The following is a 20,506-nucleotide window of genomic DNA, read 5'->3' on the forward strand; positions in this document are numbered from 1 at the left end:
AGGTTTGCACACACACACACACACACACACATATACATTTTCCACTTTATTCTATGCAACGTTGGAACGAAAAAGGCTCATATCTCATGATACAAACCCTCTTCGCTGTTATCAGAATTAGCTCCAAGTATCAGTAAATCACTCATATTTGCAAAATATTTTAATACTTCCAAATTAAAAAATTTGAGGCAGCAATTTCCATTTAACTTATAAAGTCCTGTAGTGGTACTCTAGAATCGGAAAATCTTCAGACTAGCAGCTTCAACTGTCACTGGCCTTTCACATCAACCAGGGAATGGCACCTTTTCTGTTCTGTGAGACACCAATTGCTATTTCAATTTTGTCCGATTTCATGAAATCATATGGAGATGAGGCTATCCTTCAACAACCCATTTACAATAATCCTACATTCATCCCATTTTTTATTTTCCCCACTTTCTCATCAACTCTACTAAGTTCTATAACATTTGGCACAACTTAGAGTGATCATTCCACTTACCAACTTGCACGACTTTAGGGTGTGAGAGCCAACTAGAGCACCCAGAGGAAAGTCACGCAGTCTCAGGGAGAATGTGCAAACTCCAGACCCTCCATTCATTCCATTGGGTCCCAAATGGGGCAGTTTGAGAACCATTGGGCAACCACTAACATCCCACCCAAAAGATGTTCTTATTTTATGGACAAGGCCTAAAAGTAGAATCACAACAACCTCCTGGAGCAGCTGGAAACTCCACAGCCAGAGATGATTCTGTTCCCATCTGTGATCTCATGTATGCTTACGATCACATTTTTAGACGGTAGGTAGCAATCAGGAACAAGGAAGAAATTAGACCATAAGATCCTAAGACAAGGGAGTAGAAATGGGCCATTCGGCCCTTTGAGTCTTATCTGCCATTCCATTGAGGCTGAGTTATTATCCATCGCCACCCCATTCTCCTCCATTCTGCCTGTAACCTTTGATGTCCTGACTAATCAAGAACTTATCAACCTCCACCTTAAATATGTCCAATGACTTAGCCTGCATAGTCGTTTGTGTAATGAGTTCCACAGATTCACCACCCTTTAGCTAAAGAAATTTTTCTTCATCTCTGTTCTAAATGGATGCCCCTCAATTCTGAGGATGTGCCCTCCAGTCCTAGACTCCTCTCCATATCCACTCTGTCTAGGCTTTTCAATATTCAATAGGTTTCAAAAGCATCCCCCTCATTCTTCTAAACTTCAGAGAGTAGAGCCAGAGTCCTCAAACGCTCCTTATATTTCAACCCTTTCATTCCTGGGATCATTCTCCTGAACCTGCTCTGGACCTTTCCAATGCCAGCTCATCTTTTCTTGGATAAGGGACTCAAAACACTTCATGATACTCCAAATGCAGTCTGAGCAATGCCTTATAAAACCTCAGCATTACACCCTTACTTTTGTAGTCTAGTCCACTTGAAATGAATGTAATACACGTTCTCTTATCTTGTTAGGCAGCCTTATGCACAGAACACTGTCAAAGGCCATCCAAAAGTCCAAATAAACAACATTCACTGACTCTCCTTTGGTTATCCTACATGGTATTTCCTCAAAGAATTCCAACAAAATTGTCAGCCAAAATTTCCCCTTAAGGAAAGCATGCTGATTTTGGCCTTTTTTTATCAAGTGCCTCCAAGTACTCCAAAACCTCTTCCTCCATAATCAAATCCAGCATCCTTCCAATCACTGAAATTAGGCTAACTAAGCTATAATTTCCTCTCTCCCTTCTTTCTCAAAGAGTGGAGTGACATATGCAATTTTCCATTCTTTAGGAACCATTCCAGAGACTAGTGATTGTTGAAAGATCATGACTAATCCCTTCACAATCTCTACCCTGGGGTGTAGTCCCTGAGGTTCAGGTGACTTCCATTATCTACTTCAGGCTTTTAAGCTTCCCAAGCACCTTCTCCTGAATAATAGCCATGACACCCACTTCCGCCCCATGACACACTCGCATTTCTGGCATTCTGCTAGTGTCTCATTGGCTAGCTTACGTTAATATTTCTTTTTTTCCCTCTTTATTTTCTTTTTGGTTGCCTTCTATTGGTTTTTAAAATCTTCTGAATTCTCTAACTTCCCCACTAATTTTTGCTGTATTATATGCCTTCTCTTTAGCTTTTATGTTGTCTTTGACTTCCCTTGTCCGCAATAGTTGACTTAAACTCTTATAGAAAACTTCTTCATCTTTGGTATGTATCTTTCCCATGCCTTCAAGTATCTCCCAGAAACACCAGCTATTGCTATTCTGCCGTCCAATTCCACCCAATCCAAAATTGCCATTCCTCTAGTGGGCTCAACCACAAGCTGGTACAAAAAGTCATCTCATAGGCATTCTACAAATTTGCTCTCTTGGGATCCAGTTCCAACCTGATTTTCCCAAGTTGCTTGCATATTGAAATCCCCCATGATTCATGGGCACTCTACAAATTCACTCTCTTGGGATCCAGCACCAACCTGATTTTCCCAATCTACCTGCAAAATGAAATCCCCTGTGATTCATAGGCACTGTACAAATTTGCTCTCTTGGGATCCAACACCAACCTGATTTCCTGAACTACCCACTTATTGAAATCCCCCATGATTATTGTAACATTGTCCTTTAGACATGCCTTTTCTATCTCCCGTTGTCATTTGTAGCTCACATCCTAGCTACTTTTCGAAGGCCTGTATATAACTCGTATCAGGATTTTTTCACTCTTGCAGGTTCTTAACTCCACCCACAAGGATTCTACATCTTCCAGTCCTATGTCACCTATTCCTAAGGACTTGATTTCAATTTTTACCAACAGACTCACCTCCTCTGCCTACCTGCCTGTCCTTTCAATGCAACGTGTATCCTTGGATGTAAAGCTCTCAACTATGACCTTCTTTCAGCCACGACTCAGAGATACCCACAACATCACACCTGACAATCTCTAACTGTGCTACAAGATCATCAACCTTATTCTGTATACTACATGTACTCAAACATAACACTTTCAGTATTCTTCCTAATTTCTTTGCTTTACTTGCCCAAGGTTACTGGGGCTAACTTAAAAGGCTGGATTTGAACCCAGTTCACTGCCTTTTCTGGATGGTTCTGTTCCGTACTGCAATACATACTTGCCCGATGAGCTATCAGACAATCTGAAATTAGTGTTTTTTTAAAAAAAACATGTTTTGGATTCATCCTGTGACGGCAAACATAATGCGATAATCAAATGCAGTTGGTTATCATTTCTCATTCTTGCTGGAGTTAATTATCATGTTCCAATACTGTGAAATGAGCATGAACTCCCACAGAATAAATTACATCACCAACTAAACATTCATCAACATAGGAAAAGCCTAAAATGTAAAGAAAGTAAGCTTCATGCCGGGTGGCCCAAGAACTAGAGCACGAAAGCTACGCTCCATCTGTCAGAAAAAGTGGGATCTCCCAGCGGCTGCCCATTTTAATTCTACTTCCCATTCTGACATGTCAGTCCATGCCTTCTCCACTGCCGTGAAGAGGCAACACTCAGGTTGGAGGGGCAACAGTTTATATTCTATCTGGGTAGCCTCCAACCTGATGGTGCAAACACCGATTTCTCATATTTCCAGTAATGGCACCCCCTCTCTCCTTTATCATTCCCCAGTCCCATTTCCCTCTCTCACCTTATCTCCTTAACTGCTCATCACCTCCCTCTTGTGCTCCTCCCCCTTCCCTTTCTTCCATGGTCTTCTACCCTCTCCTATCAGATTCCCCCTTCTCCAGCCCTTTACCTCTTTCACCAGTTAACTTCCTAGCTCTTTACATCACTCTCCCCTCCCCCCACATGGTTTCACCGATCACCTACCACCTTGTACTTCTTCCACCCCTCCCCCACTGCCCTATTCTCATCTTTTTTCCAGTCCTGATGAAGGGTCTCAGCCTGAAACATTGACTGTTTACTCTTTTCCACAGATGCTGCATAAACTGCTGAGTTCCTCCAGCATTTTGTGTTTGTTACGTTGATTTCCAGCATCTGCAGATTTTCTTATCTTAGCACGGAAACTTTGTATGACAGTGCAGGAAAGGTCATGTCCCAATGTATTCCACACTCTAGCCACCAGTCTTGACTGTAGACTCCAAGGGCTAACATAGGAGGAGAGATTGCATAGTCAGGATTGTGTTTGTTGGTAGTTCATAAGTTAGGGGTTGATTGAAATGTAGTTCTAAACATCAAAATAGCTTCTCTTCCTTAAATATTGGGGAGCAATATCCTAATATATGCAATCTCTCCTTCTAACTTTAGCCTGCTTAGGACACAGACAACAATGTTATCCAGAGAGAGGTGAATCTGTGGAATTTGTTGCCATGTGCAACTGTCAAGGTCAGGTCATTGGGTGTATTTAAGGCAGAGGTTGATAGGTTCTTGAATAGTGAATGGTTACAGGGAGAAGGCAGAAGAATGGGGTTGAGAGGGAAATGGATCAGCCGTGATGAAACAGCATAGCAGGCTCGATGTACCAAACGGCCTAATTCGGCTCATGTGTCTGATAGCCTTCTGATCTTAAATTCAGTTTTTCTTAATGAAATTAGAAACACTTATACACGGTGTAATACAAATTCTAAGTTCTCTTTTTCAAACAGCAGTTGATGCGTGGTCAATTATTAAATTTGAGTTTTAGATTGGTTAAGTGTTGCAGAAGGAGAGTATGGTAATAAATAAATTCATATCACTGATCATCCAAGATCTTACTAGGTAGTGAAATATCCCCAGGATGTGCTTTTGTGTCTTTAATGTTCAAAACTATCAGTGTGGAAGAGTTCAGCCTCCAAACATTAGCTCATCCACTCCTTCATATAGCATGATGGCCTTGGTAGGTATAATTTGCAAGACACACAGCTGTAGCTCACCAGAGTTACATAAACCTTCCCAGCCTCCACAACTTTGTGGCCTCTACCGTCAAGAACAATGACTAGGAAGTAATGTCATCAGTACACCATTAAGTTCCACTCCAAGTTTCAAAGTACTTTCACATGAAACAGACCAAGATATCATCTTTTCATCAATATTTTGAACATTGTCTGTCAAATACAAATGTAAGGACATTGCAGCCACAAGATTGGTAGTAGAAAGAAACCAGAGCCCAGCATTGAACGAGTTGGACAGGTACTTTGGATCTGTCTTCACTAGGGAAGACACAGACTATCTCCCAGATGTAATAGTGGCCAGAGGACCTAGGGTAACAGAGGAACTGAAGGAAATTCACATTAGGCAGAAAATGGTGTTGGGTAGACTGATGGGACTGAAGGCTGATAAATCCCCAGGACCTGATAGTCTGCACCCCAGAGTACTTAAGGAGGTGGCTCTAGAAATCATGGACGCATTGGTAATCATTTTCCAATGTTCTATAGATCCAGGATCAGTTCCTGAGGATTGGAGGGTAGCTAATGTTATCCCACTTTTTAAGAAAGGAGGGAGAGAGAAAACGGGGAATTATAGACCAGTTAGCCTGAAGTCAGTGGTGGGAAGATGCTGGAGTCAATTATAAAAGAGGAAATTACGACACATTTGGATAGCAGTAACAGGATCGGTCCAAGTCAGCATGGATTTACAAAGGGGAAATCATGCTTGACTAATCTTCTGGAATTTTTTGAGGATGTAACTATGAAAATGGACAAGGGAGAGCCAGTGGATATAGTGTACCTTGACTTTCAGAAAGCCTTTGATAAGATCCCACATAGGAGATTAGTGGGCAAAATTAGAGCACATGGTATTGGGGGTTTGGTTGGCAGACAGGAAACAAAGAGTAGGGATTAACGGGTCCTTTTCAGAATGGCAGGCAGTGACTAGTGGGGTACCGCAAGGCTCGGTGCTGGGAACGCAGCTATTTACAATATACATTAATGATTTTGATGAAGGGATTAAAAGTACCATTAGCAAATTTGCAGATGACACAAAGCTGGGAGGCAGTGTGAAATATGAGGAGGATGTTAGGAGAAAGCAGGGTGACTTGGAAAGGTTGGGTGAGTGGGCAGATGCAGTTTAATGTGGATAAATGTGAGGTTATCCACTTTGGTGGCAAGAACAGAAAGGCAGATTACTATCTGAATGGTGTCAAGTTAGGAAAAGGGGAAGTACAACGAGATCTAGGTGTTCTTGTACATCAGTCAATGAAAGTAAGCATGCAGGTACAGCAGGCAGTGAAGAAAGCTAATGGCATGTTGGCCTTCATAACAAGAGGAGTTGAGTATAGGAGTAAAGAGGTCCTTCTGCAGTTGTACAGGGCCCTAGTGAGACCACACTTGGAGTATTGTGTTCAGTTTTGGTCTCCAAATTTGAGGAAGGACATTCTTGCTATTGAGGGAGTGCAGCATAGGTTCACGAGGTTAATTCCCGGAATGGCTGGACTGTCATATGTTGAAAGATTGGAGCGACTGGGCTTGTATACACTGGAATTTAGAAAGACGAGAGGGGATCTGATTGAAGCATATAAGATTATTAAGGGATTGGACATGCTAGAGGCAGGAAACATGTTCCTGATGTTGGGGGAGTCCAGAACGAGAGGCCACAGTTTAAGAATAAGGGGTAGGCCATTTAGAACAGAGATGCGGAAAAACTTTTTCACCCAGAGAGTGGTGGATCTGTGGAATGCTCTGCCCCAGAAGGCAGTGGAGGCCAAGTCTCTGGATACATTCAAGAAAGAGTTAGATAGACTCTTAAAGATAGCAGTGTCAAGGGATATGGGGAGAGGGCAGGAACGGGGTACTGATTGTGGATGATCAGCCATGATCACATTGAATGGTGGTGCAGGCTCGAAGGGCTGAATAGCCTACTCCTGCACCTATTGTCTATTGTCATCCTTACACATGAATAAGAATGGGCAATTAATGTCACTTTGACCATGTAGCCTACGTCTTGGGAAAGAAACCACGTAGGAGCTAATTAGCAGGACACTTTATCGTCCATGAGAGAAACAAATCTGACTTATTCTGAATCAATGCTGTCTCCCAGATGTTGCCTGACCTGACCTGAGTCTTTCCAGCATCTTTTTGCTTTTGTTTCCAACTTCTCTTGTTTTCTGCTAAGTGATTTGAGCTGACAAAACAGAGAGTAGCATTGCCTGCAAGTTGCTCACCCTATCCTTTATACCTTGGACCCGAAAGGTAAAGTGGCCTCAGCAAGAGCAGGGGTTTGGTGCAGTACAAATACTTGTCTGCATTCTCCTTTGGCCAAACGTGCAGTAAGGGGAGGCTCAAAGGAGGGGACCTTACACCGAAGTTGAACTGTTGGTGTGTTAGTTAAGGAAGTGGGTCGACCTATTTTGCCACACTCTTCAATAATACACTAGCTTTTGGGTAGAAAAAATAACAGAAAAAGGAAGTCTCCCTTTAATCACATCTTGTAATTCTTCAGGATATTTTAATTTCAATTAGAAACTTAATTGCCATTCCAAGGCTATAGACACAAGCCAGAGGACCTGTCAGTTAATCTGCATGTTATATTTTCACAGGATTACAAGAGTCACTTGAAAGTAATAATGTGACATGTGACAGACTTGTTGATTTGCACAAGACCTCCAAGCTGAATTGTCTACATTAGTGGTTGGATAGGTGAACAAAGCATGGTTGATTTTTCCTTGTGAATGATGCACTGTATGTTAGTAAAGATAATGTAAGCATACTTATATGCGTAAGCAGTGATTATATATGTGAGATAGGTGAAGATGGCATTCATTAGAGCACTCAAAGTAAATATATATAGTTTAATCCTGCATATGAAAGGTATTGTTGCTCTGGCTACATATATTAAAGTGAACGTGGTACATCGAGCATGTGTGTTGGTTATATATTTGCAAATGAAATACGTTGGCAAATGATTATGCATGTAAGATGACATTTGTATATCTAAGCGATAACAGCACAATTTGATTGTCAAAGTATGTGCCATAATTCTCAAAGCAAGCAAATTGCATTCAGGACTATTGACCAGTAATTTTAGGTAATTAGGAAGAAATTATAGAGATTAGCTGCATAGAGAACAAATGTGATTTGTTCTAATTGACAATACTCAAAGAGAAAGCTTGTATTACTATTGAATTAAAATTAAACTTTCCACTTGCACTCTGACTAAATGAATCTTGACATGTAATATTCATTGACAGTACTCTCTCTCTCTCTCTCTACATTGTTAGTAATGCAATGTTAATCACATCTCCAGGTGCCAGAAAATCAAATTAAGACTAAGATTAACTTTTAGCATGCTTAAGGGGTACTTTTATCATTTAGCCTTCAAAAGCTTGTCAGTCAGTCTTGCACTTTGAACTGTAATACCCATATACAAAGAGCTCTTGTCTAGATTTGAACTGCACGTACAATCACTGTGACTGCCGAAATGTGCCTGCGTTCCTTTACACTTAACCCAAAGGCCCTTTAAATAGAATCACGTTCAGCTGCAGGCTGCCTCTGCTTGTCTGACTTACTGTGCATAGCTCATTTAATAATGACCACCTCAGTCAATCACCCATCAGGAAATAGCCCTTGTCATTACGCAATTTTCACGTGCACATCAGGCATTTTGATGTACAGAAGCCGGTGTCTGTGTGCATGCAGCACAGGGAAAAGAGCAATCATGTGTGGTCGACGAATCAGTAAACAGATAACCAAGGGGCAGGCATCCGAAAGTTAAAGGTTTACGTGCATGGTTAGATTTTAGTAAAGGCAGTTCAAAAGGCGAATTCTTCATTCTCACGGCCAGCAATGTTAAAAGCATTATGGAATTTTTGATGAAGCACATCCGAAGCAATAGCGGAGTTGTTCAGCCTTAGTACACTCATCACGATGCAATGGATTGTTTGACCAGGGTGGTCTAACATTTGACTCATGGCATTGCCCAGTGAACTGATTTCAGCTGTTGTGGTAGTACAAGGATACGATTAATGGTATACAGCAATGGAAAGATTGGGGAGATTCACATTAATCGGTACCTTGTGATGCTTTTGAAATGATTCAGCTTAGATCTCTCACTTCTGAATCAGATTATGGGTTCAAGACCTAGACCCGAGACATGAGCACATACAATATTTGCATAGAAGGTACATCTATCGCTGCTCATTTTTTGTGTATAAATCATTCACCTTTTTCACATTTCCTTTTGGGTTTATGGCTAATGGGAAGCTGAACAGGGTTTTACCCTGTTGCAATTCATCATCACATTGCTGCTATTTACATATGTTAAACACATGATAATGACATCAATGTGAAATTGCCCATTCATAGCTCATTGATGGAAATTGGATTAGAAGTAAGGCTTTTGTATTAAACTATCAAGAAATACAGCACACTAAGCAATAAAGGGACACTGAAAGAAGTTAACATGACAAGCAGCATCTGTGGAGGCACAGGTTGTAAGTCAATATTTTGGGTTGAGACTGACACACAAGAGAAAAGGTAGTACATAAAGGTTCAAGTAGATTGGGCTAGAGGGTGGTAGGTGATAGATGAAACCAGATGGACAGAAGATGATGGATAGATGGAACCAGGTGGGGAGAGGCAGATGGAAGAGGTGAATAAAAGGGGAAGAAAACAAGGTGGATGAATGAGTGTGTGTGTGGGAGGAGAACACCTGGGGTGTGAGTTACTGAAATAGTAAAATTCAAAATTCACACCATTGGGTTGCAAGCTGCCAAAGTAGAATGTGAAATGATGCTCTTCCAATTTGTGTCTCCATGCCATTGGAAAAGGTCAAGGGTAGAGAAGTCAGTGAGTGTGTGGGAAGGAGAGTTAAAGTGGCATGCAACCAGTAGCTCAGGATGGCCTTGGTGGACAGGGTAGGAGCACCACAGTCACCTACTCCAAACTTGGTTTCAACTATCATTGCAGAGGAGGTCAAATTAAAAGTAGAAGTAAAATCGTATAAGAAACTTTTTAGTTCTTCATGCAAATTTCCTCTCTACGTCATTTCAGTATAGACCACAGATAAAAGGATCTGTGAACTGATCTCCCTAGGACACAGATGTTCTTGTCCCCTGTGTAGCTGCTGATCAGGAGGGCTTGAGTCCCGCCCATGACACTGTACACAGCTGGATCTTCCCACATGTTCTCCTTGTCTTCCACAATCTCCTTCTGCAAACCCAACCCATTGACTTCCACTCTTTTCATAGATGCCTGATGCAATTCTGCTGGCTTAATCACATGTCAGACTTTAACACTTCTCAAAAGGTAGGAAACCATGAGAATTAACTTTCAATCAATTATGGAACAATTTCTTTTACCTGATCTGCCATTAGGTTGAAATGCCTCACTCATTTAATTTGCCAAAAGTGTTTGAAATCCATTTTCTCGGCAAATCTGCTTTAATACCCTCTATCTACTGTTGGCCGCTTTGCCTCTGAACCAAGAATTTTGGGCATCCAGCTCCAGAAACAAGAACAGACCATCTAGGCTGATACTTTACTCCAGTCCTGAAGGACACCATACCTGAATGCTTTGGGTAAGGTTTTAGACTAAGACCCTCTGCTTTCCTCCACCTTAATAGAAAGTTTGGTAATGATTACAAATTGCTAATATCAAGTCGAGTACTGAAACTTCATAGTAATGTTGAAGGTATTTGCGTAGCAGTTTATAACCCCCTAAAAGTGGAAATAAAAGATCCCATATTATAATTTGAAGGATGAGAAACATTTACTTCATCATCCTCACCCATGTTTTTTCCTTGAAAACACACAACAAATATTGTGTCTGATTTGAAGAATGTGGGGCAAAATGTCAGTCATGTCCATCTATATCATTCACCTGCTGTAGACCAACAGAAAACACGGCAGGTACAGTGATCTGCTGGAAATACTCAGCAAGGCAACAGAAACAGAGCTAATGTTTCAGGTTGATGACTTTTATACCAAGTCTTCGCAGTAATCAGTGTTTTTATTTCACTGTACAGTATGTGGTGTCTTTAGATAACTGGATGATGCCGTGTGGTGTGAGGTGAATGTTATTTTCTTTGTTCCATGTGCCTCGTACATTTCCTTGGGACTTGACGAAGAAAAGGCTCAATGGCTAGAAATCTGGTCTGTTCTTCTCTATTTAAAGAGTCATAGTTCAAATGGATCTCTGACTGATATCCACGAAGTGTTCTCCCTCAGGATTTGAATCTACATCACTATAATCTATATCATAATGCTGCATGACCAATTCTAGTTTGAGTTTAATTTTGACAAACTAGAATCAGTCACACAGCATGAAAACAGACCCTCTGAGTCACTAAGTCCACAAGGGCAATCTGTGCTATTTACACTAATCCTACTTTAATCCCTTTTTATTTTTCTCAAATTCCCATCAGCTCCCCTCAGATGCTACCACTCACCTACACATTAGTGCAATTTACAGCAGCCAATTAACCTTTCAAACTGTGCATCTTTGGGATGCAGCGGGAAACCAGATCGCCAAAAGAAAACCCACGTGGTCACAGGGAGGGCACGTAACATATCTGCACATAGATATCATCCGAGGTCAGGATTGAACCACTGTTAGGTAGTAACTCTACCAGCATCAACAATCCACTGCCCTTATCTGCAGCACTGTGTCAGCCCTCTAAGAAATATATGTGATCCTGATATCATCCCTTTTCAACTTAGTGTTATCAAAAAAAATGCTCTGAACTTCCTATCCAAGGAATAATAAAAGATGAAAGGAAGCACTGTCATCAGCGGGCCATCTCCAAGCTTCACGTGTTCAGCTCCAGCATACCAAGGTAATTTATATAAGGCAATAAAAATGGTCTTTACATTATTGTTTTCAATGAACTGTTACGAGCACTACAGTAGAGGCCTCTTATGGGGCCACCTCCATGGTAACCAAAACAGTGCTTTTATCCAAATGATACTATTAGGCAGGCTATTAAATATATCAGTACTAAATTCAGTTCTTAGAGCCTTGTCCTATAAATGTCCTGGAATTAAAGTCATTAACCCATCTCTGACAGCAGGAGTTTTATGCAGGAAGTATAATTGCATACTTGCAGGAACTCATTAAGGCTATGTAGCAACAAGACAAGCAAAATTTTTTTTTATCAGCAACCATGTTGGATTATACATCTGTTTATGAGAAACTGCAGGACACAAAACCATGCAGCTTAAAGTTAATTGAACACTGGGGAGGTTTGAGCTCTCAATGGACAAGACTTGTACTGAAAGCAGTGCCTTCAAACTCTCCACAGGAGGCAGAGTGTACTTCGCTCACCTTGAGGTTCAGAGGACAAGGTTTCAACACAATCGTGAAACACAGACACCGAGTGGATATGAAGGGCTTCGTACTTAAGAAAAGATTTGGTTTCATTTTACTCATTCGCTCGTCAAGTGAGATTATAACGTGACACAAATCTGAATTCTTACAGCTAACCTAAATACTTATGACAGTCCAGCTGAGAATCCCTTTAGGTGATAAAAATTAGTGCCTAAATATTAGTTGCTTAAAAAGATATTCCTGTTTACTGGTTAATGATTAGCTGATGCACACTGTACATGTATGTTCTTCATGAAAATAAGACTGGTGAAAACATGTTACGGTATATTTACAATACTTTTTAAATGCAACCCATGTACCATTGAACTAATTCCATAGGAACATGAGAAGAGAGGCCATTCCAAGGTGAATGTAAAAATAAGGAACTGTGCCAAGAAGCAGAGGTTTTGCTGCATGAGTGGCCATAAACGCTCCTCTGGTATTTCTGATCAATCACAGATGTTCTGTGAATGAGGAAAAGATGTGGTTCCAAAGCTCTTGTAAAAGGCCTATTAAAAATGTTTTCATCTCATTCTTCCTTTGGTGTTACTTCACTGCTGAACAAACTGAGGATGAACCTAAAGACTGCAAAATTAAATAACAAGTCAAGAATTTCACCAATCTATTCTCCTACACTTCAATACTCGATTTCTCAGAGCAAGGGCAAACTTGCTGCACGGAGGTGGAATTCAACAGGAAGGAGTAATGTAACAAATGAAACACTATGCAAGATATTTGACAATGTACAGACAGTAATATCATAAACACAAGAGATTCTGCAGATGCTGGAAATGCAGAGCAACACAGGGAAAATGCTGGAGGAACAGCAGGTTAAGCAGCATCTCTGGAGAGTTGATGTTTTGAGCCAAGACTCTTCATCAGGACTGGATAGGAAGGGGGAAGAAGCAATAGTAAGAAGGTGGGGGGGGGGGAGGAGAAGGAGTAAAAGCTTCACCTGTTACTTTCCACCTTGTATTTCTTCCCTTTCCTCCACTTTCTTATCCTGGCTTCTTCCCCCTTCCTTTCCAGTCCTGATGAAGAGTTTCAGCCCAAAATATTGACTCTTTATTCCTCTCCTCTGCTGCCTAGTTGCTGCCTGACCTGCTAAGTTTCTCCAGCATTTTTTGTGAGCACTAATTATGTCTTATAATATTAGTTCTTTCAGCTAATTAATACAACTCAGAAAGGCATATACAATAAAAACAGTGCAACCAACCTGTTTTGAAAACTTCATAGCGAATGGAGAAGCCAGCTCCATGTGTTTCATAATCAGACACAAACTTTACAAACAGAAGAGGTCCCGTAGAGATCTGTGGTGAAGGTGCAATTTTTCCACAGAATTTTCCCAGTGATGGTGCTTTCTCATCTCCACCATCTCGTACCTCCACATAATCGTACCTGAGCAAAAATACAGGAAATTCAATTACGGATATCTGTCATTAATACATACAATAATCATTATTCTGTTTAATTTTCATTTGATATGACTGTTATGCTGATTTTTGATTTCCTGAGATCAAAGGAACAATGAATAGTAATTATCTTTTTGTTTCTTCCTTAATTTAACCTCCTGAATGTCAAATTCATAACCCTTCTTCCTCCTGGCATCCACATGTACATATCTTCTAGCAAAGAAAATTCAGTATGTTTTGACATGTGGACCTCAAAGGTTTCAAGTACAGTTCTCCATCAGTTCTGAGTAAGGCAGTATCTGCAGAACGATACATCATAACATTGGAGCAAGGGCTTTGAACTTACCGTTCATCTTCTTGATAAAGGGCACAGAGGTGCAATAGCTAACTAAAGCAGCAAATGCAAGGTTTGTCTTTATTGTAATAAGAGTATCTGAGAAATAGACCTTTTTACAAATATATAGGGCTTTGCTGAGCCCACACCTGGTGAACTATGTACGAGGGGTGATTGAAAAGTTTGTGGTCTAAGGTAGGAGTCCATTTTAGAAAACCTAGCACATTTATTTTTCAACATAGTCCCCTCCTATATTTACATACTTAGTCCAGCGGTCGTGGAGCATATGGGTCTTGGACCTCCAGAAAGTGTCCACAGCAGGGGTGATTGATAAGTTCATGGCCTGAGGAAGAAGGAGATGAGTTATACAGCTCTCGTTACATGCACGTGCAGTTCAACTCTTTGAGTGATTATGCAAATAGTTTGAAGTTAATAACTCATCTCCTTCTACCTTAGGCCATGAACTTATCAATCACCCTTGATGAGTTATTAACTTCAAAATTTCTGCATAATCATTCAAAGAGTTGAACTGCACGTGCATGTAACGAGAGCTGTATAACTCATCTCCTTCTTCCTCAGGCCACGAACTTATCAATCACCCCTGCTGTGGACAATTTCTGGAGGTCCAAGACCCATATGCTCCACGACCGCTGGATTAAGTGTGTAAATGTAGGAGGGGACTATGTTGAAAAATAAATGTGCTAGGTTTTCTAAAATGGACTCCTACCTTAGGCCACAAACTTGTCAATCACCCCTCGCACAGGTTTAATCTCCCTTACATAGTACAAATGTACTTGCTTTAAAGCAATATAGTAAAGATTCACTCGATTCCCTTGAGGTAAGAGTAGGTTTGTTTTCTGAGGAACAATGTAACACAATTCCTCTTTGGAATTTAAATGTACGGGAGCCTTTGAAATTTATAGGATTTTGAGGGAGCTCGGGAATGTTTGTGTTTTAAGGATGTACCCACTGTGGGAATTCTAGAACAGCAATGCGTGGCTTCAGAATCATGAGTCAGCTACTTAAAATAGACATGAAGTGGAATTAGTTTTCCCAGAGAGGTGTTAATCCTTGAAAATCTCCATCCCAGAAAACTGGGAAATCTCAGCCATTAAGCCTACCACGGCTAAGATAATTTTTTCTTCAGTGGCAACTGAAGGATCAAAGGGATCAGTCAAGAAAATGGTGAGGCTAAAGATTGGATTATTATGATCCTATCCAGGCTCAAAAGGCCAGTTGGTCCCTCCTGCTGTTTCTAGTTCCTACATTCTTACAGGATTACCTTGCCTTCACTTGCCAGAAATTACTGTTTTATTGCAGATTAACATCTTGCCTTTACCAGACATCAATAGCCAGTGCACAGAGCCCTAGCTGACAAGAATTCTTCTGGCCATTTTTTATCACTGACTGAGAGCACCTTCTCAGGCCATGTATAGAATCGCCATCATTGCTCCTGCCTTCGATCATCTGCTGCTGAAACTCACAACTATGCCTTAGTCATCTCCAGACTAAACCACTCCCAATTTCCTCTGGACCTCCTACTTGAGTGCTTACTCCAAAACCTCCTGCCCATAGGTTGGCTCACACTGCCTCATTTAATCACTGTCCACATTTGCTGCTTCCTATTGTGCTTGCTCTTTCCTAACACTGTCATCTCCTCCAGCCTTATATCCTTTTGGGAATCCTCTCAGGTTGGTCTCTGGTATATTCACCTATCATCATGCATCACAATTCACAGCCTTTCTTTTGATTGCTTGGACTCAAGCTCTTAGAAACCCCCCCCCCCCCCTGCCCCCGAAACCAACTCTCCATTTCTAACTTTGCCTTAAAGACTCTCCTTAAAGCCCCTCTTTATTCAAGGTTTTAGCATATATGTGTTAAGTTTTGTAACTTCAAAACATAAAACTAAGTCAGACGAAGACACACGGGGGTCCAAAATGTGAGTGTAACTTCGTCTTTAGTTTAAGCGAGGTGCACGTGTATCACGTGTGCACGATGATGGATGCAAGTAATATACTTTTACATATAGCTTGTACTGCATGACTTAAATAAACAAGAATGCTTAATCAAACAATATATATACAAGATTACTTAAATATTATTGAAATATTACATGCACAACATTACACTTTGGTGTTAATTTACTTATAGTAAAGCTTCTAGGAAGTGCTTTAAGATAATTTCCAATGCTAATGGAAAAATGCTGATATAAGCTGTTGTAAATGTAATAGCTGCCACAATGCCTACACCATGGTCATTCCTCTTCCAAACAATTAAATGTGAGCTGCTTTCCCATCGATATGATAAGCTACTGATGTCTCTTCCCTGACGGCTTTTTTTGGACATCTCCAAGACCTTTTTCAAATGGCAATCAAAAAATGAAATAATTAAAACAGTATTTTACAAGACCAGACCTGACTAGTTATTACATTTGCACTGTGAAGGTCACAATACGTGTAATAACATTGCTTTCACAATACATTTATGTGTGTATATACACATATACCTATATCCATGTATAATTGTCAGTAGAGTAAAAGTAAATCTTATTTGTTTGTTGCACATAAATACTCATTTGCAGAATCGAACCCTAGGAATCCAGATGTGTCTATTGGGAGTGTGTTGGTGATATTTGAGAACACTTGTACTGTTCATAGTAAGAAACTTATGACAGGGCTTCCCAAATTCCTGATATGCACTGCTGGTGGTGAGCAACTTAAGCAATAAATCCTTAAGTATTCTAAAATATACATCAGGGAAGTGGTGACTTTTGCAGCTTGATAGGAATAGGGTGTAAATACTAAACTGATGTTTTCCAGTCACATACTAACAGCTCTCAGCGATTACTCTTGTGTATTGACAGAAGGAATTGCAATATATATAGACCAGAGTGAAATGCCTGATAATACCACAGCGAAAAATAGCTACGTTGCACCTTGGTGGCTGTCACACATTGCTTTCTGATCGGATTGACTTTGTGCCTTGGAACATTGTCATCTGTTGAAAACATCACAGCAGATTGCTCCGCTCTCTATCTATGTGCAAGTAACAATGGCCTCAGTGAACTGGAGGAACATTTTCAAATCTCTGCAAGTATCTGCTTGGTAATCTGGAAGTACTGAAATAGAAAGATAGTGCGCAAAGTCAAATGTGAACTGCAGGGACCTGGGGTGAGGGTCATTTGCAAAAGGTGATGCAACTAAGCTGAACATTACCAAGCAATGAACTAAAATATGATCAGAAGCTTAAAAGCAGCAGAATTTTCCCACTGTTAGGGGTTGTGCAACAAGAATACCAAAGCAGGGAGCACTGGTACAGGGCTGCAGCGTTTGCTGTTATTTCCTGTGCAAGGGAGAGCCTTTATGTCACATGTTATGATCTCTCAGGGAGTGCTGTGGTAAGAATTGAGCACATGATATACAATGACAGATTCTTGATAACTTGCCATCACAAGCCTAGACCACTTCCTCAGTTTGTACCTCACAAACTGCACACACAACCATCTGTAAGCTCTCAAGCACATAAGTCTATAGTAGAAATAATAATGCACATGATCCATCCATTTCCAAATAAGCCATGTTTTAGTTTGTAGACTATCCCCAGAACTCTTCAAAAAAAAACTGTTATTTAATATTGAATGCCACAGATCAAGAGGCAGTTCCTGTCACATGATGCAGGCCTTGAGGAGGAAACTCCACAGCATCAGCTGGAGCCGGAGACAAGAAAAGAAAGCTTGCCAAAGGCAAGAGATATGAGCTAGAGACAGGAATTAGTCTGGCAATGGAAGATAGTGTCATGCTGCACAATTGGGGAAGTAGAGGTAATTGTGGCAGATGCCAGAGACATGAAGTTAAAGTACAAATTTTCAGTGCCAAAGCATATTTAGCCAGGAGCATGTCAAACTTTAAAGCTACGGAAGATAAAGAATTACTAGAGGAATGTTAGCACAAAACTGCAATGAGTATTTTTGAGGCTGTCATGTGATCCAAAAGCTTTGACTGAAAAACACTTAAGCTGTCATTACAGAGACCCTCTCCTTCACAATGTTGATGGGTTTTAGGTAATCTCAGGGTGATTTTAATTGAAAAAAATTGACAGAAGAAATGTTAATTTCATTGCTATCAATAAAAGTCACACCATTTCTTCAACAGATTAGTTGGATTGACAATGTACATGAACTCTCACTATCTCAAAATGAGATGACTGTTGCCAACTGCATTTCTGATCCATGGCTAGTGGGAATTGTGCTATCACTGTTTCCATCAAGAATACAGGAGAGAAGAAGAAGAGCCATGAAAAGGAATATATATGTTGGGCGGCTATTTATCAATTACAGCTCCTGTTCAAAACCATTATGCCCAACTACTTATCAACAAACTTCAAAACATGGGCCTCTGTACCTCCCTCCACAACTGGATTCGTGACTGCTTAATTGGGAGACAGCAGTCAGTACAGATTGGTGATAATAGCTCCTCCTCGCTAACAATCAACACAGGCATGCCTCTAGGATGCGTGCTCAGCCCACTGCTCACTCTCTCAACACTCACGACTGTGTGGGCAGGCATAGCCCAAATGCTATGCATAAATTCACCAATGACACCACTGTTGTTGGCAGAATCTTAGATGGTGACAACGACTGAGATAGATTGGCAGGCTGAGTGGTGTCACAATAGCAACCTTACCCTCAACATCAGCAAACCCAAGAAACTGATTGTGGACTCAGTGATGACAAACACCAATCATCACTGAGGAGTCAGCGAAGGAAAGAGTGAGCAGCTTCAAGTTCCTGGGCAAACATGACTAAGGCACACCAGCGACTACACTTTATTAGGAATTTGAGAAGGTTTGACATGTTACCAGACCCTAGCAAATTTCTACAGATATACCATTCTGGGTGGTTGCATCACTGCTCAGCACAGAGGTTCCAATGTGCAGGATCGCAAGAGGCTTCAGAGGGCTCCGTCATGAGCACAAACCTGCCCGTCAAAAGGCGGCTCCTCAAGAAGCTGACATCCATCATTAACACTCTCACCACCTGGGACATGCTCTCCTCCTACTACTATCATCGGGGAGTAGCAATAGGAGCCTAACATTCTAGGAAGAGTTTCTTTCCTCTACCAACAGATTTCTGAACAGTCCACAAACCTATGAACATCACCTCACTATTTCTTCTTCTGCACTGTCTAGCATTCTAGCTCTGTCTATTGTACCTATAGTAGTTTTTATGTCTTGCACTCTACTGTTGCCATGCCACAAAATAAACAAATCCCATGACATTTGTCAGTGATAAAAAAGCTGACACTGATTTTGGTAATGAGCTATCGAGACATTAACGATGCCAGTCCAGGAGTGGGCTGGCTGAATGCTTCCTCAGCAGGAGTTCTGAATGTCAAGTACACGGGAGGAATAGGGATGATATTCAATTCAAAGACAAATCCTGCTGTACATTTTTGGTATTCTTTATGCAAACCATTTTATAAATGGCACAACAATTCCAATCATGCAGATAATGCTTAGCAAGATTTACAAAGCAGTTAAAAGCAATATGATTGTAAGTTGCTTGCATTAATTCAGAAACAATTTATCTAAAACTTGTTCCCTAAAAATGGTAGAAGACATAAAGGGTATACATATAAATAAAATAAAAAATAACTCATTTTGTATCCTGCAAAAGGCAAGTTCTTGAACAGAACTGTATTGTTTGGCAGTGACTCAATGGGTCAACTCACTCTGTGCCCTGCCAACGTGTTGATTAATGAGAGTTCATTTTTGGTGCACCCGCAGGAACATGAAAGGTTATTCTTGCTGCATCGCTGGAGGTGGCAAAAATGAATGGCTGCTTAGGATGCATCAGCAATTATGGGTACAGAATCACTTGTTAATGATCTCCATGGGCATGTAAGTGCATCTATCCAGTTATAGAGTGCACATGTTGGACTGCCAGTAGAAGGAGTCAGCTGCCAAACGACTATTTCACTGATAAGCCACTTATTGTGATTACTGATAGGAACAGAGATGCACAGATGCCTTCTACAGCTCTCAAGGCCAGTCTAACAGCTACGGCAAATGATTGCAGGAAGTAAAGTGCCAAATTCAGGGATGGAAATGACTATCAGTTCTGTGTAAGGCAATCAGTTATCCCACAAGTTCCATGTGGCCAGCTAGGATGGCTATGAGCACATGAATACTATCATAGAGGACTATTGCAGACATAATGTTAACCACTAACTGCCTGAAAATGGAGCATGTAATAAATACGGGATGATTCAGAATTCCACAATATGTAATAAAATCACACAGTGAACAAACCTATTTTGTGAATATAGTTTAAGCCAACAATGACTCTGAGCAAGAGCACAAAAACAGAAGAAAATAGTTGGAATAGGCACTTGACCCCTCAAGATTTCCTCCCATGATCATGGCCGATCTAAACTGGTCTCAACTCTTCTTCCCTGTATATCTCAGGCCCCCTGATCCTTCAAGAAAATTAACTAAGTTCTTCCTTAAATATTTCTAATT

General features: G+C 40.7%; 1 protein-coding gene across 14 annotated transcripts in view; it reads right to left on the minus strand.

Moving 5' to 3' along the window:
* nrp1a (neuropilin 1a) overlaps positions 1–20,506 on the minus strand; it is a 187,781-nt gene that overhangs the window by 125,478 nt on the left and 41,797 nt on the right. For all 14 annotated transcript variants that reach the window (XM_073054804.1, XM_073054803.1, XM_073054806.1 and 11 more), the window contains exon 4: positions 13,458–13,639. In XM_073054804.1, the coding sequence (XP_072910905.1) occupies positions 13,458–13,639 (182 nt within the window). The remainder of the gene's footprint in view (positions 1–13,457; positions 13,640–20,506) is intronic.

The sequence above is a fragment of the Hemitrygon akajei genome, chromosome 8 (assembly GCF_048418815.1).
Source record: "Hemitrygon akajei chromosome 8, sHemAka1.3, whole genome shotgun sequence".
Lineage (NCBI taxonomy): Eukaryota > Metazoa > Chordata > Chondrichthyes > Myliobatiformes > Dasyatidae > Hemitrygon > Hemitrygon akajei.